The sequence below is a fragment of the Amphiprion ocellaris genome, chromosome 19 (assembly GCF_022539595.1).
Source record: "Amphiprion ocellaris isolate individual 3 ecotype Okinawa chromosome 19, ASM2253959v1, whole genome shotgun sequence".
NCBI lineage: Eukaryota > Metazoa > Chordata > Actinopteri > Pomacentridae > Amphiprion > Amphiprion ocellaris.
In genome coordinates this window covers 31,313,651-31,335,166 of record NC_072784.1, presented here as the reverse complement: position 1 = coordinate 31,335,166, position 21,516 = coordinate 31,313,651, and the positions used below count along the sequence as shown (strand labels likewise).

The 21,516-nt window shown below is 38.5% G+C and overlaps 1 protein-coding gene and 1 long non-coding RNA gene across 9 annotated transcripts in view; one reads left to right on the top strand and one right to left on the bottom strand.

Annotated features, from left to right (window-relative positions):
- Nucleotides 1-1,641: 1,641 nt before the first annotated feature.
- Nucleotides 1,642-15,329, top strand: LOC129347563 (uncharacterized). Of its 4 annotated transcripts, XR_008599716.1 has the most exons (5): nucleotides 1,642-2,515; nucleotides 3,219-3,363; nucleotides 5,666-6,026; nucleotides 6,949-7,253; nucleotides 12,166-15,329. It is a non-coding gene; the product is annotated as an uncharacterized LOC129347563 (long non-coding RNA). The 4 variants fall into 4 exon arrangements; XR_008599717.1 differs by lacking the exon at nucleotides 6,949-7,253 and having other exon boundaries at nucleotides 1,656-2,515; XR_008599714.1 differs by lacking the exon at nucleotides 12,166-15,329 and having other exon boundaries at nucleotides 1,658-2,515; nucleotides 6,949-7,450.
- The window catches only part of spag9a (sperm associated antigen 9a), a 56,159-nt gene continuing 49,450 nt past the window's right edge, over nucleotides 14,808-21,516 (bottom strand). The window contains exons 31-33 of one of the 5 annotated variants that reach the window (XR_008599713.1): nucleotides 15,262-15,385; nucleotides 15,041-15,157; nucleotides 14,808-14,939 (exon numbers count right to left, since the gene is read on the bottom strand). Coding sequence is in view for 1 of the 5 variants with exons in the window: in XM_055005096.1 (XP_054861071.1) it covers nucleotides 15,375-15,385 (11 nt within the window). In the remaining 4 variants the exon portion in view is untranslated. Of the gene's footprint in view, nucleotides 14,940-14,980; nucleotides 15,386-21,516 lie in introns of those variants that run through there. The other 4 variants (XR_008599710.1, XR_008599711.1, XR_008599712.1 and 1 more) reach the window with 4 other exon arrangements.

The following is a 21,516-nucleotide window of genomic DNA, read 5'->3' as shown; positions in this document are numbered from 1 at the left end:
ACCTTTTCTCAGCTAGAAGCAGCTCCTCCCTGTTCTGTATTGATTCCCAATCTATCATCAATCTATTTTTCGCAATCCCATGAAGTGCACCCTTCACCCTCATAAATACCAAGGCACTATGTCACATGAGAAAGGGTGCTCTTACACTCAGAAATGCTATTCTCCCCTTCGGCTAAGATGTACTAGTTGTTCACCTCAAGCTGTCATGAAAGAGACGGATGTTCCCGCGAGGCGTCCCAGAGGTCAGGTGGCCATGTTCCACCACTGCAGCTCAACCTTGGCAGACACATTAGTAAATTTAATTCACTTCTGCCCTGCTGTATGTCTTCTGTGTGTAGCGTTCCAGTAAGAGCCAAGCAGCCAGGACTCTTCCTGCTGTATTTCATACATGTCCGAGAGAGACAGCAATAGACAAGAAAGACAGAGAGCAGAAATTAATTTAGTTTGACATGTATGAAATACAGGTTCCCATCCCCGAAGGGAAGGCTTATAAATTGAACTCACAGTGAGATTGTATCTCAGAATTGCAAGATTGAAGATGTGCTTGGTCTTGCAAGAGTTTGGTGTGAAAGGAAAAAAAAATACTTGGAATACTTTTGTGTTGTTTTTGTCAACTGTTTGAGGAAAGAACATCAAAACAGATGTGGAAAAATGATTCTGCTTTTCCATGTAACTGAGATATGAAGAGGGGAGGCTGAGTGAGGTAGGTAGGAGATAAGAGGGAGGGGAAGAGTGTAGAATAAGATTCAAAACAACCCCTGCTGCTTGGAAAAAAATGAAACAAAGATAGGAAGATATGAGATACAGCGCCCATAAGAAGTATTTCCATCCAAAGGTCATTGTAAAATATAAGTCAGAGGATAAGTCAAGAAAATCTTCAAGGTGCTGGATATCCCTTAAAATACATCTAAATCCATCATTAAACACTGAAGGAATATGAAACGTGTAAATCTGCCAAGTGTAGTTCCTCAAAAAGTAAATGGCTGTATAAGAAAAAGACTAGTGAGGGAGGCCACCAAGACACCTATGACTACTCTGAAGGAGTTACAAGCTGCAGCAGCTGGGATGGGAGAGACTGTTCATACAACAACTGCTGTCTGTTCTTCACCAGTCAAAGCTTTATGGGAGACAAAACCAGTGTTGAAATAAAGTTCATATTAAAACTGGACTAGGATTCACCAGAAGCCATGTTGAGACTCTGAAGTCACCTGGAAGAAGGTTCTTTGGTATAATAGGACTGAAATTCAGCTTTTGGTTCAGAGTAGACACTATGTTAGGAGGACAGCAAATATTGCATGTCATCACAAACACAGCATCCCCACTGTGACACATGGTGGTGGCAGCATCATGATGTGAAGCATGGTGGTGGCAGCATCATGATGTGAAGCATGGTGGTGGCGGCATCATGATGTGAAGCATGGTGGTGGCGGCATCATGATGTGAAGCATGGTGGTGGCGGCATCATGATGTGAAGCACGGTGGTGGCAGCATCATGATGTGAAGCACGGTGGTGGCAGCATCATGATGTGAAGCACGGTGGTGGCAGCATCATGATGTGAAGCACGGTGGTGGCAGCATCATGATGGGAAACATGGTGGTGGCAGCATCATGATGTGAAGCATGGTGGTGGCAGCATCATGATGGGAAACATGGTGGTGGCAGCATCATGATGTGAAGCATGGTGGTGGCAGCATCATGATGGGAAACATGGTGGTGGCATTATCATGATGTCAGATTGCTTTTTGGCAGCAGGTCCTGAAAGGCTTGTAAAGGTAAAAGGAAAACAGCAAAGTCTAGAGAAATCTTGGAACAACCTGATGCAGTCTGAAGAGAAGATTTGTTTTCCAGCATGATAATGACTCGAAGCAAACACCCAAAGATACTCAGAAATGGTTTCAAGACAACAAAGTGAATGTTCTGGAACCGAGTCAGAGTCCAGACCTTAATCAAGTTGAGAATTTCTGTTTGGACTTGAAAAGTTCTGTTCTTCCACAGTCTTCATATACCCTGACAGAGCTGGAGCAGTTTTGCAAAGTAGAATAGGGTGAAATTGCAGCATCCAGATGTTCAGGCTGATTGAGAGATATCCACCCAGACTCAATGCTCTGGTGCATCTATATGGAAGCAAATCAGACTCATCAGATTCTGAATTTTAAAAGCTGCAGAATTTCTTACTTTGAATTTTTTTGCATCAAAATCACGTATGTGAATTTTTTATGCCTGAATTTAGCTCATCAAAATTCTAAAAAACCAGTTAAAAATTCAATGTCTTCAAAATTCACCATCAAAAAATTCAATGTTCAAAATTCGCCATCAAAAAATTCAATGTTCAAAATTCGCCGTCAAAAAATTCGCTGTTCACATCCGGGGGACTCAGACGTAAACAATCGATCCTGGCCAAAATCGAACCAACGCCCAGCCAATCACGTGGCGCTCCTCCGGTCATGTGACGCAGACGGTTCACCTCACAAGACCGGGGTCAACCACGGCTACCAGCATGAACGACGGCGCTTCAGTGATTGTATTAATCTTTTTTGTCCTGTATGTGGTTTGTTTTTGTGAGAGTCAGTAAGCTGTAATGCATGCCGTTAGCTGCGCTAGCACAGCGTTAGCCGCGCTAATACAGCGCTAGCGCAGCGTTAGCCGCGCTAATACAACGCTAGCCACGCTAATACAGCGTTAGCCGCGCTAATACAGCGCTAGCCACGCTAATACAGCGCTAGCCGCGCTAGCACAGTAATGAGGTCATACAGACAGCACGTTCTGCAGCTGGGTAGTTGAGTAACAATTTTATAAACGCACAAATGGGTGGAAGTGTGATTTATGCGCCCGAAAATGCAGTTAAGTCACAGAGCAGTGTAAAGAAACTGGTCACCTAGCAAACTGAATTAGTCTAGGTAACACTTTGTTTATTATGTGTGTTTTCTGCTCAAGTTAATGTCCTGGTTTGATTCATTTTAAATTACTCCTGATCTTGAAAGGTTTTAAACTGTGCAGTCAAAGTAGTTACAACTGTGAGTGAATAGCTTGAAATGAACTGCCCTAGACTGCTCTGTTCATAACCGACCATTCTTTCACAGCTGTATCAAGAGTTATTGTGCAATGATAGATAAATGCAGCCCATTTTTTCAACTGTTTCCTGTTTAGTATGCGTACCCTAGATTGTTTTTGATCATTTGTTGTAGCCATTTATTTAATCCATTTAATCCACTCCATAGCAACACCGTCTGAACTGACCAGTCTGGTGAAATTCTGGACTGGATGGGAGACTCTACCAAGAACTCTCTCCTCAGAAGTAGTGAATGGCAGATACCTGACAGCCTCCACCTGCTATGAGACCTTACATTCCCAGGACATTACAAGGTATACGCATCACTTAAGACTGATATCCTGGCCTGTATTTGCACTTGCCAGTCAAGATATGTTAGGTGTTGTTCTCTAGTTAGTTTTACTTGACTGACAAAACTAAGTGCACTTTTGGATTCCCTCCCCTACCTGTTCTCCCAACTCACCTGACAGGTTATCTGGCTCAAGTATGCGTGTTTCTGCCATACATTTAATGTATCTGAAGTTAAGAATATTTCTGGTGAACAATACATGCAATCACGGCATTAAAGCAGGGGTTAAAAATGAACTGGACTGTACTGACTTTATTTTCTCACTGGTGAATGGGATGAAAATCCGTTGCAATATTACAAAACAGCAGCATATATATATATATATATATATATATATATATATATAGTATGCCAAACACTGTCGGAGCAAAAAATATTTTTAAATTGCCTGTCACTGTCAACCTACTTCAACAGGCATTTTTTTGCACATTGAAATTTGAGGTTGTTTGAATTACAATATCTCAGAACAATGATGAAGAATCTATAATACTGAACAAGTAGATCAATAATCTCAGATTATGGGTGAGTTGAAATATGAAAAAAATGAAGTGGTCTATGAAAAGTCCAGTCTTCGAAACCTGACATGTTGTTTTGTGTAATTTCTTTGTAAATTAGCCCTGCATCCAATCATTACCATAACATTGGCATAATGGAACCATGACCACATATATCGTTCTGGAGATAGTGGCATTTTTCCAATGGCAAATTTTCATGCTTTGACAGATACAGTGGAAAAAAGTTTTCAGGCACCTTGAAAATTTTCCACAATCTCAAATATTATTGTGAAGTATTTGTTGGAAAGTCTTTTGTGTTTCAAAAGGTGTGACTGCATTAGACAGACACAAATGATGCTTTTTTGGTTTATTGTTTACATGACTAACAAAACTAAATTCTACCAAAATGACCCAATACTCAAAATTTCTTATTTTTAAGGAACCAATGAATTTCAAGTTTTTATTGACTTTTTTAGGATTTGTTTCGTATTATGGCTGTGACTGAACTAATAGAAATTGCATTTGAAGACCTCAGAGGGATTCTTAATGCAATATTTCACAAATGTATGTTTCCAAAAACTTTTTTCCACCGCTGTATTTAATAGCAATCTGATATGCTTATGTTAGCAAGACATATAAAAGAAAATTTCAGGCTTTTATCTTGAATTATTCTTGAGATATTATATTTAATATATATAGCCTCAAATTTCAATGTGAGAAAAAAAATACTGAAACTAGGTCTACTGTCCACTTAAAAAAATCTAAAAGTATTTGACATACTCAGCTAATATTTCACAGATACCATTATCTATACATGGGACAGACATATTAAGTTCCAGTAAGTTACAAAGGTGCTCTGGGGATGTGACCATTCTTTGTCGCCCAGCTGCTCCTCTCTCTGAGTGCACAGTTGCAATGTACTGATTCCTGTTTTCTTTTTCTGAGCTGGTAAGATGGTGTAGCTGTGTCAGTGCATTTAAAATAGCTGGGCAAACTTCTACTTGGTTGGATAAAGCATTTAAAAACACAAGTTCTTGTGTGCAAGTGAACTCTAAGAAGTCCAGATCCAGAGGCATGCGTCCGAGAATATGCTCCAAACGAGAACAAAGTCTCACATAAAGATGATTTAACAATAGTTCCTAGAACAGAGAAAAACAAAGTTATATAATGCAAACCACCAATGGGAAAAATGACTTAACCTGACTGAAAGACTAGACTGCCTCATTAAACTTTTCTTTTAGAACAAATTAAGAGGAGGTTACACATACTAAACAGGAAACGGTTGAAAAATGGGCTGCATTTATCTATCATTGCACAATAACTCTTGATATAGCTGCTGTGAAAGGATGGTGGGTTATGAACAGAGGAGTCTAGGGCAGTTCATTTCAAGCTATTCCCTCACAGTTGTAACTACTTTGACTGCACAGTTTAAAACCTTTCAAGATCAGGAGTAATTTAAAATGAATCAAACCAGGACATTAACTTGAGCAGAAAACACACATAATAAACAAAGTGTTACCTAGACTAATTCAGTTTGCTAGATGACCAGTTTCTTTACACTGCTCTGTAGGGTTGCCACCCGTCCCTTAAAATACGGAAACGTCCTTTATTTGACAATTAATTGTTGCGTCCCGTATTGATTCAATACGGGACGCAAGTTGTTCCGTATTTTCATAAATGCCCCGTACATGTCTGTCACACACTCATCAAAACTGCATAATGAATAAAATAAAACACAGGAAATATTAAGGGCAGCCATTTTCATCTTCGTAGGACCCATGTAGCGAGGACCCGATGCCAGGTCCAGTGGACAGACTTCAGATGTCTCTGTGTGTTCGGTCCTGTCTCTGGTTGCCTGGTTACAGACGCTGCTGCACCTGCTCGTTTAAAAATGTCTACACCTGAAACTCCATCACGTCTAAAGAAGCAAGAACGTTTGCAAATGTACAGACTGGAGTAGGAAGAGTGGAACCCCTGGCAATGGATACAAGGCAAACTGTGTTTTCTGTTGCTCATGGACTGGCTGAAGTAAGGCAGCATCAGGAGACAAACATGGAGGACATATGAGAACAGAGAGAACCCAACCAGCAGGTCACAGTTTATCATCATCTAATCATCTCCTGAAGTCCATATGGTAAGTGGACATCATGATGAGATCAGCTAGATTTCCTACAGTATATGGCTGTGAATTTACCAGAGGATGCTTATAATAATGCTGATGTGGCCGTAGACTCTACACTATTTTAGTGACTCAGTAAGTGCCTAAGTTGGTTATTATTTTTTAATGCTTTTTAGTTTTTAATAAACATTTATTTAATAGCCTATATGTAATCAAACATGGCCTTTGCCTGAAAAGAATATTTCATTGCACAAGTAAAAGTATAGTAATTTTTAAAACTGTTCATATTATTATAATATGTTGCTAAAAGACAAACAAAAAAAACACATCATAGTAATATGTCAATTAAAAAAGCCTATAGTATAGCATGTTCCCAACAAACGTCATAGTATAGCCTTTGGTCCAGAAAATGTCCATAGTATAGCATGTCATCCAACAAACGTCATAGTATAGCATGTCGCTCTAAAATTGTCATAGTTTAGCATGTTGCTCTTAAAACGTCATAGTATAGCCTTTGGTCCAACAAACGTCATATTACAGCCTTTGGTCTAAAAACGTCATAGAAAAGCCTTTAGTCCACAAAACGTTGTTATGTCCCGGCTGTCTGAAGTAGGTGAGGAGCAACACAAAAACAGTACAAACGCTGGTTTCCAGAGGGTTAGACAAGTATTTATTTGAAAGAGTAAGTTTACAACAACACAACATGTGAGGGGGTTCAAAGCAAATGGGTGTTAGTAAAATAATAATAAATAAACAGAACTAAAAGTGAACTTCATGTTGACATTGATGGGCATTCCAACCAGGAACAAAGTAAAAGATAATCAATACAAAAAAACCCTCTTCCTGTTCACCTCTTAAAACCCCAAAACACACTGCAGTAGCACCTAAACTAAAACTACCAATGGGTTCCCTGTTTGCCTTTCTGAACAATTCAAAGGTCCCTCTCTATCTCCCCACACATCCACCAACCACTAGAACACATCTCCAAAGTTCTGCTGGGCCAGCTCAGCTTCCCCTCAGAAGAAGTGCTGCCACCTGCCAGATGAAGGAGCCTTTTGAGAGGCAGCTGGCATCGTGACTGGACTGTACTTTGGTCTGTTCCAATCCAGCTTCAGCTCCAGAGACGGCAGGCGGGACGAGTCAACGGAGGCCGGGTGGACGAAGACATGCAGCTGAGTACAATGCAGAAAACAACAGAGGAGGAGTGCAGCAGCCCAGAGCCAGAGCAACCAGAGTAGCATCGTATGTCTCTTAGAAAACATCATAGCAGAGCCTTTGGTATGAAAGAACACCATCATATACATCGTATATTGTACAAATAACAAGTCAAAGGAAAGAGACATACATTGTAGAATTGTAGTAATTGTGGGCTGACTGATTTACTGATTATCAGTATTTTATTTTTTACTGATTTATGGTAATAAATACATTTAAAAATGGTGCTACTTTGGCTCTGAACCTTTATCTACCTGTGGTCGCTCTGTCTTCTGGAGTGATCTGATTGGTTATCCGTCATGAATAAAACTCCTTTAACTTAACATCTGTAAACAAAACAAAAACGTATCAACAAAGTTTTCTGTTAGAGTTTGTGTTCTTCTAAGTTTAACTCCAAGATTTTAAATATTTTCATTTACTGCAAATGAATATCTACTCCAAATGTTTCACTAATAATCATTATCAGCCTTAAAAACCCACAAAACACCCCTCTACTCGACCACACTTAGTACAGTCCGGTTCCCCCTTCTATAAATGTGCTTGGAATCTTCCACTTCCTGTTTGTCAAAGTGGCCTTCTACCTGGACAGGTTTTGTTGGAGCTCATGCAACAAACATTTTGGGTAACTGCACTTTAATATGGATGGATGACACTGAATTAGAGTCTGTTTTAATGAGACTGAGTTAAGATGTGTAGCTCTGTCATTAAATAGGAAATTATTTCTCAGAATTCACAGAGAAAAGTCTGAAATGTTTGCTAGGTTAGCGTCCCACATGTTCTTTGGCTCAGCTAAAGCTAACTCTCTCCAACTTCTGGATCTCGAGTTGCTTGTTGTTAAAGTATCTTGCTGTAGGTGCTGAAGCTCAGAAAGTCTGAGATGTTTGTTCAAAATAAGCTCATTCTCAAGTCTGATCTGAACTGTCCTCTTTTGTTTGAACTTTCCCTAAACTTAGGAGTTAATGACAGAGCAGCACATCCAGACTCAGTCTCATTTATGTAGAGATTAAACTTCAGTGTCATTCATTGATGTTAAAGTGCAGTTTTTCAAATGTTTGTTGCACATGCTCCCGACCAAACCAGTCCAGGTGGAAGACGATGTGAAGAGAAAGCTCCAGAGGATGAATATCACACATTTACGTTGGAAATAAATGTCCTTTCATTAGACATTGTCATGCAAAAGTTGGATTTCCCTTTAATGATGTTCAAATCTTTGTTGAGTGTTTTGTTGATGTTGGTTTCCAAATGTTTTCTGACACTCGGCCCCAAAGATTAAAACCTTTAACGGCTCACAAGCTGCAAAAATTCACACATTATCAACTATCTTTCTGACTAAGATAAAAAGTGAAAAACTGCCTGATTCCTGCATAATGAATGTAAATCTTTTTGGTTTTTATGACAGTAAACTGAATATATTTGGGTTTGACATTTTATAAACCAAAACAAGAAATGAATTACTGGAGAAAACAATCAAGAGATTAATGGTCAAAGAAAATGTGTTTTCCAACATATATGGCTGAATTACTCCAACATTACAAGATACATACAATTTTAATTCATTTTATTTATATAACACCAATTACAGGTGAAATTGTCTCAAGACACTTTATTTTTCCATTTTCTGTCACATTTAAAATATGACAAAGTAAGAAATTTAAACCTCTTGACTAATCCAATTTATTTGGTTTTTAAGAGACTAATGGACAACTAAAATAACTTTCTCCACTAAAACTAATAAACATGAGGTCAAATAGAAGGAACAGTTTTAAATACTGCAGTCCCACGATGACAAGAATAAAGTTTCTCAACAAAAACTAAATCTGCTGGTGGATTCCGATAAAGTCCTAATAAATGATAAAGTGTGACACTAAAGGTTTGTGGTGCTAAAAATGTCAAAGTAAAGATATGAAGTTGAACATGTGGATGGAGGTTGATAAAAAATTGACCTCCCTTCATTTCTCTGGAGCGACTCCATGGATTTTATGGATGGTGGTTAAAGACCTGCTCTCCTAGTCGTCTTCCTTCTAGTCGCTGTAAAAAGTCAGTCCATCCTGGCCGACTTCAACACCTCTTCATGACAAGTTGTTCTGCCTCCGACCAGGTGGAAACTCCAGAAACTCGGGAAAACCTGTCGAGACTCGAAGAACTCGTGGAGACTCGAAGAACTCGTCGGGCGGGGGAAGGTGTGGTGGGTGGTGGGGGGAGGTGGGGGAGTAGAGGGGGGAGGCCGCCACCCACCTCCCCGCCTACTCTCCGCCCAGACTCCACCCAGACTCCGCCTTGGCTCCACCCATGTGGTCACTTTGGAAACTACGATGCCAAAGGGACGACGAATTTATTTCTTTTTATCTGATCTGTAGCTCAGTGAGTTAAGGATTTGCCTATGGCGCTGCAGGTCGCTGGTTCAAGACCAGACACTTCTTAAATTTTATCAAAATCCTGACAAAGACAAAGAAAGAAAAATGCCGCTGGTGGGTCTTGAACCGGCGACCTTCCAGTTGGTAGTCCTCTTCTTATCCTCCTGAGCTACTCGCTCAGATACTAATTTTTCTTTTTTTTGCGCATTTATCATCTATTTTTTGTCGTTTTCGAGATTTTTTTTAACTCGAGTCTCGACTCGACCGTTTTTCTCAGGAGGTTGGACTTCAGCGTTTGTGCTGGAGGGTTGAACCCTCAGTTCCAATACTTTCCAAAGCCTCCACACCTCCCGAGTCCTCAGGACCTGAGCTTTCACACAGTCTGAGGGCTGAAATTTTCTAAGTCCCACAGTAGTTCTCTGTTAGATTTGACTTTCAGACAGTCCAAGGACTGATATCCTCTAAGTTCCTGAGTAGTTCTCTGTTAGTTTGAACCTTCAGACAGTCCAAGGACTGATATCTTCTAAGTTCCTGAGAAGTTCTCTGTTAGTTTGAACCTTTCCACAGTCCGAGGACTGAAGTTTTACAAGTTTCTCAGTACTTCTCTGTTAGTTTGAACTTTCTGGTTAACAGAAGCCTTAAAACTTGTGACCATGAGTCTTGATTTCACATTTAGACCATCAATCTGAGTTCTTCTCAGACCTTCACCTGTGGGTTTTTTAGAAATCCTCAACAAACTTTGATTCTCTTCACTGAACAGTAAAGTTTGTGGAGATCAGAAGGTAACATTAGTTTGATCGATGCTTTCAACTACTAGTAGACTTTATCTGGAAAGCAGTTTTCTTAAATGAGTTCTTAGTAAATCTGTCCACAATCAAACCAAGAACATAGAAAGAGGAAATGTTTGAAGAAACAACTTGATGTTTTCATTTCAGACTAGAAAACACTGTAAGAACTTTATCTGTTTTTGCTCTTTTTCATCCTTTTATTGTCTCTTCTGTTTAATTTGATCTTCTAAAGTTTAACTGGTGTCTTTTCAAATGTTTTGTCTTTAGTTTGATTCTTCTTCAACGTTTAGCTTTTGCTCTTTTCTCATCTTATATTCTTTTCTAATGTCTGATTTGATTTCCAAATGTTTTGTCTTTTTAATGTTTGTTGTTTTTTCAAATGTTTTATCGGCTTGTTTGAAATTTTTTTTTCTTTCCCAATTTTTATTTTTTAGATTAAATCTTTAAGGTTTTTCTTTTTAAATGTTTTACCAGCTTTTAATGTTTAATTTTCTTTTTAAATGCTTCATTGTATTTTCTGTTTCATTCCAATTTGAAGTTTTATTGCCTTTAAGATTTAATTTTCTAATTAAACATGTAAATTTTTAATTAAATGTTTTGTCTTTTTAAAGGTTTAATTATTTAATTTAATGTTTTGTATTTTTTTTAAATGTTTAATATTATTCTGGTTTAAAAAGTGTTTTTTAAATGTGTAATTATCTAGACTATGTTCTCTGTAATTTTGAATAACGTTATTTTAAAAATTTTGTTGAATGTCATACGTACATGTTTTGTATTGTGTTTAATTATCTCATTCAATATTTTGTCAGTTTAATATCATTTAATTGTATTTAAAGTTTACTTTTATTAAACTGACAAAATATTGAATGAGATAAACACGATACAAAACATGTACGTATGACATTCAACAAAATTTTTAAAATAACATTATTCAAAATTACAGAGAACATAGTCTAGATAATTACACATTTAAAAAACACTTTTTAAACCAGAATAATATTAAACATTTAAAAAAATACAAAACATTAGATTATTAAACCTTTAAAAAATACTTTTTAAACAAGAATAATATTAAACATTTAAAAAATACAAAACATTAAATTATATTATTAAACCTTGAAAAAATACTTTTTAAACCAGAATAATATTAAACATTTAAAAAATCCAAAACAATAAATTAAATTATTAAACCTTTAAAAAAATACTTTTTAAACAAGAACAATATTAAACATTTAAAAAAATACAAAACATATTTTAGATAATTACACATTTAAAAAATACTTTCTAAGCAAAACTTTTTTTTTAGTTTTATTGTATTAATTTTTGCCCCCTTTCATTTAATTGCTTTTTGTTATGTAGTTTATTTCTTTAATCTTCTTTTTCTGTCAAGATTTTAACCCCAACCTTAAAAGTGAAACAAACCCTTAAATCACAATGAAAATACTTCTGTTGTCACAATCATGAGTTAGTCAATTATTCAGTTTATCAATTCAACTTTATTTGTTTAGCACCTTTTACACAGATGACAAAACTAAACAAGCAAAGAGAAAAAACTATGCTAAAACTATGATTAAAGCTCAAAACCATTAAAAAAAAAAAAAAAAAGATTTAACATGGTAATAAAATCTGTTGTGTCCAGGGGATGGAGGGAGTTTATTGAAGTCTTCTTGGGCTCACATGGCAAATCATTTAAAATATAAACTTGATATTCAGTCTAAGGAAACTGCAGAGTGACAGAAGAACCAACAATATCTCCTGTTTTCTCCTTTAATGAGTCGACTCTTCTTGTGCTTTCAGACCAAAGAACTACAGACTCTTCACAACCTGCTCAAACTCTTGGTACAGGACTTCACCACATGGGTCAAGAAGGTTTCTGTCTCATTTCTACTCTGAAGCTCACCTTCTCCTGCTCAAACTGCTGACAAATGTTTCTGCTGCTCTAAAGTCTGGTCTCCAGAACTTCCTAAAAACTCTCAAAGTCTCTTCTGCTGCAGGTTGCTTTGTAGAACTGTTCCAGAAAACCTCACTAAACCACATGGAGGGGCCTCAAGATAGTCGTCCAAATGAAACCATACAAAAACCAAACTAGCACAACCCAAACGCTAAAGTCTCCTGCAGCCTACCAGAGAACCTCTGAGAACAGAGAATCATGACAGGAACTCTTACCTTCTGGACAACCAACGTTGGTTCTCAAACAAGAATACAGAATGTGTCTGACCAAAAACCTCTAAAGACTCACTACAGCCAAGATAAAGACACAACTCACCTGCACCAAATCCACTAATCACTGCACACATTAGCACCAGGTGCTAACTGTGGCTAAAGAACCACATTTACCAAGACAACTATCCAGTACAAAGCCCTAAAACACACCAAGAAACACATTAAATATGATTTTACTGCTGGAAGCTGCAAGCCAACGCCTAAAGAACAAATTAAAGCAATGGAGCCAAACCCAGTTCACTGGTGAAGAGAAACAGAGGAAATGTTTGCCTGCAGCTAAATAAAGCAGGAAGACACTGAGCTGCTCAGGTGTTCCTGATAACACCAAGCAGCCACCTGGACAGCCAATAGGAACACAGCTTCCTGGAAGTCCAGAGGGCTGGGTTAGTCAAGGAAATTTAGTTTAAAGTTGAAGCAGAAAGTTAACAAAGAAAGTTGAAAACCACCTTCTGATCCCTGAAATCTCTGAGTTTTCACACAAAGAACACCTGAACATGTCAAACTGGTTCCATAGCAGAACCGTCATTGTAAAAATGTCATATTATGGTGTGTTGCTCAAAAAACATTAGGACCCGGCTGTCTAGGGTCACCGAGGAGCAACACAAAAACAGGACAAACGCTGGTTTCCAGGGGGTTAGGAGGCTATTTACTTGAAAGAGGAAGTCTGTCTTTAGTTCAGCTGAAAATATTAGTTTTTGTCTCTTTTATTGACCAAACTTATCAGGAAGTAGATGAAGAATAATTAAAGCTCTCATGTAGAAGTCCAACTTATTTTGGATCCTTGTGAAGAGTTTAACTTTAGAGTTTGTAAAGCTGTTGAGTTTTTAGAGTCACATGGATTGTTTTGACATTTAATAACTGAGTCCTGAAATAAAATTACATTTGTAGATTTCTGTCATTTAGTCTGGACTAAACAAACAAACAGCAGCATAAATCTCAAATGTCATTATGAGGAGTCTGGATTGAGGTTTCTCACTTGATAATGATCAAAACATGAAATTTAGGTTGGTTTAAAGGAATATTCCACCTTAAATCTTTGAATGTTGACCTAAAAGGTTGGTTTCAGGAAGTATTCCACCTACAAGGTCCTCAAACATCCACCTTAAAGGAAGATTCCACCAAAAATCCTTGGACATGCACCTAAAATGTTGGTTTAACCAAGTATTCCATCCAAAATCCTCAAAGAGACCTGAGGGGCTGGTTAAAAGGAATATTCCACCTAAAATCTGAAAGGGTGTGTTAGAAAAAAATCCTTCAATGTAGACCAAAAAAGTTAGTATGGAGGAATATTCCACCTGAAATGTAGACCTGAGAAGTTGGTTTGGAAATATATACCATCCTAAACATCCTTACATGTAGACTAAAAGATGGTTTTGAAGAAAATTCCACCTAAAATCCTCCAATGTAGACCTAAAAGGTGAGTTTAATGCTATATTCCACCTAAAATTCACTACTGTAGACCTTGGAGGTTGGTCTGATGGTATATTCCACCCAACATCCTTGAACATAAACTTAAAAAGTTCGTTCAAAGGAATATTCCACCCAAAATCCTTCAATGTAGACCAAAAAATCTTGGTGTAAAGGAGTATTCCACCTTAAATGTAGACCTAAAGGATGGTTTGGAGTAATATTCGACTCTAAAATCTTCCAATGTAGACCTAAAAGGTTTATCTGATGGTATATTCTACCCAACATCTTGGAACATTTTCCTAAAAGGTTGGTTTAATGGTATATTCCCAGAAGAACCCTTGAACATTGGGCTTAATGGTATATTCCACCCAAAATACCAAGAAGTCAGTGTAAAGGAAATGTAGACCTAAAAGGTTTGTTTAAAGGAATATTTAAACGATTACTTTCATTATTTAATAATCTGTTATCAGTCAGAACCCTGTCAAACTTATTTTCTTCAGTTTTTTAGTGGAAGTCACAAATAAAGGAGCTCTTGGTTTTTCCCGGCGTTACTGAGTCCAAAGCTGCTGTTTCAACACAGAACATTCACATGCATCCACAAACCTCTCAGCACTCAAACACCCACAGACAGGAGGCCGGCTGGACCGAGGCTCAGCGGCGTCCTCAGACCCACGAGTCGGGGAGTCTGTGAACTTGTTGGTCCAGTTTGAAGGCCTCCATGTGGTCCAGTAGAAGTCCACGTAGTCGGTGTTGGCTTTGAACCACAGCGACTGGCCGCCATCAGGTGGACCGGCTCGTCCTCTTAGGACTCCTCCTGTAGCCTTGAGGGAACCACAGGAACATTCAGTAGCTGTTGCAGTTCTTCCTGTCAGGCTCATGGTAGAACGGCTCTGAAGAATCTTGTACTCGTCTTATCTGGAACAATCTAACAGCCTAAACTGTTAACAGCAGTGTAAAGAAGCAAACACACAAGCATTGATTAGGACACAAACTAGATTTATTTTAGAAAACAAATCAGCTTAGAGGCATTTGTTCACACATGTGGCTGAATAGGAGGCCGTCCAATCAGATTCGAGGTCTTCACTCTGTAGGTTGTTTGTTGGGTGAGACTCTTGGACCTCCATCAGCTGACGTGGATGTTTGATGGTCTTCCTCTCTAGTGCCAGATGATTCATCCATGAATTCAGCAGCTACAGACTGAAATGAAGCTCATGCTGCCGTGATTGAATTCCTGTTCCAGATCAAATGTTCAGAGCTCACCTTGAATGCAGCCGTCTGCTGTCTGATAGTTTTTCTCATTGTAGTCTTCAATAAAGTCTTTTTCCTCATGTCAGGATGTGGTGAGACTCTTTCTCAGTCTCTGCAGACGTCCCTCATTGTGCATCTCCAGAGAAGAAACAGAAAAACTGGTCACTGCTTCAGCATCACAAACGCTCTCCAGCATTGAGAGTGTTTTAGGAATTCATTCATTGTGTTGTGAACTTTGAAGGAGCAGAAACTTTACAGCTGCCAAAGATATGAGCTCCAATTCTGGATGTTTTAGGAAATGAAGTTCATCAAATGAACACTTGATTTTTGCTGATAACTCTCATTAAATTACTGAAGAAATCCAACATAAAAACCTGTAAACTCTCAGGCAGCTTTTGTTAAAGTTTGTCTATAATTCTATCATCATGTTCTGGAACCAGGACTCTGCAGAAGTTCCTTCAATCAGATACTTGTGTGTTTCTATTTAAGGCCTCAGGTTTGAACGTACAGCAGAGGATTAGAAAGGAGTGATTTTAATGTTTAAATCAGTCCAGTAAATGTTTGGAGTAAAAATGATTAAAATTTTGATTTAGATAGATTTGTGTCAAAGAATATTGTAAAGTCTCACTTAAATATATCCAAATGAGTTCAGTGTATTTACATTTTATAGAACATTTGATTTCTTAATCTTAATACTGTAGAGTCTGACCCTAAATATTACAATCATGATGTAAATCTAAATAATAAATAATAATGTAGTGCAGAGTCATTAAATTTAATCAGTTAAACTTACATAATAAATATCACTGTACAATCTTAACCTGAACATTCATATTATTGAGGTAAATTTACATAAATCATGATATTCTAGTCTTAACTGGAATATGTCTAACATGAATCTTTTTGTATTGTGCTGATAAACAACAATAACCCGACTTTAAGATAATATTTATTCACTGTGTATTGGGTAGTACAGAAGTATTAGTACAGAATATTATTTCTTGTTTTATGTGTGATAATTGGCAGTAAACATTCTAAGAAGTGGAAATTGTCAGGGTTGTAATAGTGCTGTTCTTGCACAATATTTGTCACTTAATTGCCCTCAGGATGCTGTCGTTGAGCTACCAGTTTTACAGAACAGGCAGATGTTGCAGCTAATGATGTTGTAATTCACATAAACAAGGAAACAAGTCCATCATAATTTGAATGTTAACAGTCCAAAATGAAAAGGTCATATACAGCTTTCCTATTGGGTTAAAGAGCCAAAAAAAAACATGAAAAAAAACTTTGTAAAAGCGAGAGGTCGGTAGCAGCTTTAAAACTTACAACCCCCCCCCAAAAATATCTGTTGTACCCCCGTGCCCCCCGCCCCCCACTAAAATTAATCTGGATCCGCCCCTGTCTGACATGAAAGCTGGGATCGTTCTGCAGTTACTGTCCTCAACGAGCAGCAGGTGGCGCTGTGAGCTCCTCCCCTTCACAAAGCACAGGAGGTCAGTCTAGTGACCTGCAGCATCCCACTGTCTGATTAGAGGAGACCCACATCACTCCATGTCCAGACGGCAGATGAATCAAAGTCTCTGCAGATCCCGTCCTGCTTACAGAGCGGGATGGAAATGAAAATGTTTCTTCACTGTCACACTAAAATAAATCACTGCATTTAGCCTCTAGTTCAGAAACATATTTTGGGTATTTTAAACTCACTTTTTGTCTCTCCCACAATGTTGATTACAATTACATGCAAACGGGAAATTATGCAAATTAGGCAATGACATCATTTAGCGACTTCCAGTGACTTTTAGGACAGCCAATAGCTACTTTCCTTACTGAGGAGTTGGCAACATTGGTCAAAACATAAACGATGCCTCTTTCCCACCGTTGTAAGGTAGACAATGTGCTACAAGCCCAGTTTTATCAACAGTAGCTGTCTTTCAAGCTGCATGAATAACATTGGTGTCTATGGAGTGAACAGGGACCGTGTGCAAATTGCAAAACTGCTGCAACAGCAAAGAGAGACACAAATATTCAATAGCTTCTCTCTGATACACTGTAGTGTCACCAGAATCACTGCAGCCTTCAACTGGCTCCTGTTGACACCAATGTTATTTCTGCAGCTTGAAAGACAGCTACTGTTGATAAAACTAGGCTTGTAGCACATTGTCTACCTTACAGCGATGGAAAAGAGGTATCATTTATAATGAGTTATTGATGGTGGAATTCTGAATCTGTGAATATCTTTCCGATTTTACTGAACTGTGGCCCCAAGTAGCCGTGGTGGGCGTCCTTTATTTTAATTTCTGAAAAGTGGCAACCCTACTGCTCTGTGACTTAACTGCATTTTCGGGCGCATAAATCACACTTCCACCCATTTGTGCATTTATAAAATTGTTACTCAACTACCCAGCTGCAGAACGTGCTGTCTGTATGACCTCATTACTGTGCTAGCGCGGCTAGCGCTGTATTAGCGCGGCTAGCGCTGTGATAGCGCTGTGCTAGCGTTGTATTAGCGCGGCTAGCGCTGTATTAGCGCGGCTAGCGCTGTGATAGCGCTGTGCTAGCGTTGTATTAGCGCGGCTAGCGCTGTATTAGCGCGGCTAACGCTGTGATAGCGCTGTGCTAGCGTTGTATTAGCGCGGCTAGCGCTGTATTAGCGCGGCTAACGCTGTGATAGCGCTGTGCTAGCGTTGTATTAGCGCGGCTAGCGCTGTATTAGCGCGGCTAACGCCGTGATAGCGCTGTGCTAGCGTTGTATTAGCGCGGCTAGCGCTGTATTAGCGCAGCTAACGCTGTGCTAGCGCAGCTAACGGCATGCATTACAGCTTACTGACTCTCACAAAAACAAACCACATACAGGACAAAAAGGATTAATACACTCACTGAAGCGCCGTCGTTCATGCTGGTAGCCGTGGTTGACCCCGGTCTTGTGAGGTGAACCGTCTACGTCACATGACCGGAGGAGCGCCACGTGATTGGCTGGGCGTTGGTTCGATTTTGGCCAGGATCGATTGTTTACGCCTGAGTCCCCCAGATGTGAACAGCGAATTTTTTGACAGCAAATTTTTTAACATTGAATTTTTTGATGGCGAATTTTGAACACTGAATTTTTTGATGGCGAATTTTGAACATTGAATTTTTTGATGGTGAATTTTGAACACATCAAATTTTTTTGATGGTGAATTTTGAAGACATTGAATTTTTTTGATGGCGAATTTTGAAGACATTGAATTTTTAACTGGTTTTTAGAATTTTGATGAGCTAAATTCAGGCATAAAAAATTCACATACGAAATTTTGATGCAAAAAAATTCAAAGTAAGAAATTCAGCAGCTTTTAAAATTCAGAATCTGATGAGTCTGATTTGCTTCCATACATCTACTGACTACTGACTTAAAGTGGTGACATTTTGGATTTTTGGTAAAATGACATTTCATTGTAGGAATATGTTTTCATTTCAAGCCACATTAAATCGACTGTGATTCAATGGTGAAACGCTGAAAACTTCCATGGGGTGTGAACAATTTCTATCAGCGCTGAAGGTGAGAAGTGCAGAATGACACCTTGAGCCATGAGCTGACAGGTGCCAGAAACATGTCACAACATGAATTTTACAGGAGACAGAGGCTTTCTCCTGAAACATGACCTATTTATAGCTGTTTTCATAACTGAACCCAAGATGATAATCTCAGCGAGGCAGGAGTAAATTACCACTGTGCCAAATGTAAATGAGGTCCATCATTTTGAGCTCTTGCAACGTTTTCTAGTGGCAACACTTGTGGAAGTCCTTCATTGCTGAGCTGGACGTGACGCCAATAACAAACACAAACACACCCAGTGTAATCTGTGCTCTGGGACCTCAGCCTGGGATACAACTTTATTTTGCTTCAAAATTCATGTGAGGATATAAAATGAAGGTGCCCTCGTGGGATGTTTGGAAAGATTGGAAAAAAATGTTAAAGGGGGTCACTTTCTGTAATGTTTAAAGAGATTAAAATGGTGTGTTTATACACTGTTGTTCAAAAGTTTGTGGTCACCCAGGCAATTTCATGTTTTCCATGAAAACTCCCACTTTTATCCATGTGCTAAGATAACTGCACAAGGGTTTTCTTATCATCAATGAGCCTTTCAACACCATTAGCTAACACAATGTAGCATTAGAACACAGGAGTGATGGTTGCTGGAAATGTTCCTCTGTACCTCTATGGAGATATTCCATTAAAAATCAGCTGTTTCCAGCTACAATAGTCATTTACCACATTAACAATGTCTACACTGGATTTATCATTCATTTAATGTGATCTTCATTGAAAAAAAATTTTTTTCTTTCAAAAATAAGGACATTATAAGGATAAATAAGGACAACTTTTAAACGGTGGTGTATTTCTGTGTGCATATATGGTCATAGAAACTACACCGGTCACATTAATGGATACCTTTCAACCACATGTACTTTATATTTATGTCCAAGTTTCTCTGTGCTGCCTTTGAAACTGCTTCCACCCACATCATGTGTCTATTTCGCCCTCTCTCCCTCTCGCTCTCTTTCCCTTTCACACACATTTAGATATTCCCTTACACTTCATGTTTCTAATGCTGGATGGAGGTTGTCATGGGAACACATCTTTGACAGTTTTCTCAGCTCACTCGCAGGCAAAGACAGAGAAACTCACTCAGGAGGCAGAGAAAGGAGGAAAAACAGGACAGTTGAATGCACCGAGATTCTGAGGTTGGGTGGTTAAACTTTTCACACTGAGCAGCATTTTGCTACAGTTATTATCTCTTTAAGCCTCAGTTGCTCCAGTGATTGGATCCTACTCTCTTCAATAAGTGGGTCCAAAATGACCCATATAAGAATCGATGTGTTTTTATGCCATTTTTGTCATTTTGGTTCAGAATAATTTCTATTATTGTTTGTTTTCTATTTTTGTCCACACAAGAATGATTTCATATTTGAAATATGTTTATTTTTCACTTCATAACAAATTTGGAACATTTTGATGATTGAAAAAGAAGAATATTATACAGAACAGCAATAGAAGAATCTCAACATCCATTTTCTTTTCCTGCAGCTGTTGCTGCTCTCCGTCCCTCCATCACCTCTTGATTATTAATGATTATTTTCAGCGATAAAGAGTTCAGGGTAGTAACACAAATCATACAATTTCTTTAAAAACATTAAAAGTAACTTAAAAATTTAAATAGAATGATATCGAAAACATGTTTTTTGAGAAATAGCTGGAATATGAAATTATAAAAATTTTTCATTGCAAACATATTGCAAGAAAACAACATCACCACTGATGCATCTAAGGGTTAAGCTTACTACAGTTCACATATTTCTTTCTTTTTTAGTATCGTAGAGTTCGTACGCCTTGTTGTTGAAGTGTGAAGTTCTACTAGTATTATTCATTTCCTAATCTTACACATTTCCTTGGATGCACTTCCTCAGGTGGTGGTGCAGTCGACGCCCTTACTTCCTGAATATATATAGGCTACTTCCTGCCACACTAAGTTGTGCTGCTAAATGAAAAAGACAAATCATCCCGTGCCAAAGACATGCGGCGCTCTTACAGTAAATGAATTGCAGACTCAGTCTCTCTGCTCCCATCTGTCTGGTTGTGTCTGTGTGCCTGTCAGAGATTTATGACTCCGTCTCACCACAAGCCCACCACTGCACCCAGAGATGCTCAGTAATCACATCATGGTGCACGACAGCGAAAACATTTGCTCGTGTATGTGTGGTGTTTATGCATGTGTCTGAGCACTGCAAATATGTGTCTCCATCCAAGTGTACATGCAAGAGGATCAGCACAGTTTGACTGTTGCTATAAGACACAGTGTTCTTCTGAGTCTAATTCAGCATTTATTCTGTTTTTTCAGGAAGTTTTACAGAAATGCAGCTATGCCTCTAACTCTGCAGTCAGTACATTAGAGTGTGGATTCCTTTTTGCCGTGCTTTCTCTCGCCTTCTTTTTCATTTAGTCCCGAGGCACCTGAAGCACAGACTGTATAATAAGGTTTTCTCAGCTCGTCTCTGTGCCTATAGCCTTCAGGTAAAGACAAAAAAATAATATTCAGTATAAGACAGAGCCAGGAACAGAAGCTGAAAGGAAGCTGTAGGAGGGTCTCCTGAGGTATGTTTGTGCATATTGTGTGTTTGCCACAAAATAACAGCTAAATTATGGCAACTTCTGACAGAAAACCACAATTGTGTTTTTGATAAATGTTTGTTGAGGTGCAGCTCAAGGGCTTTCCTGGTCCTAAACACACA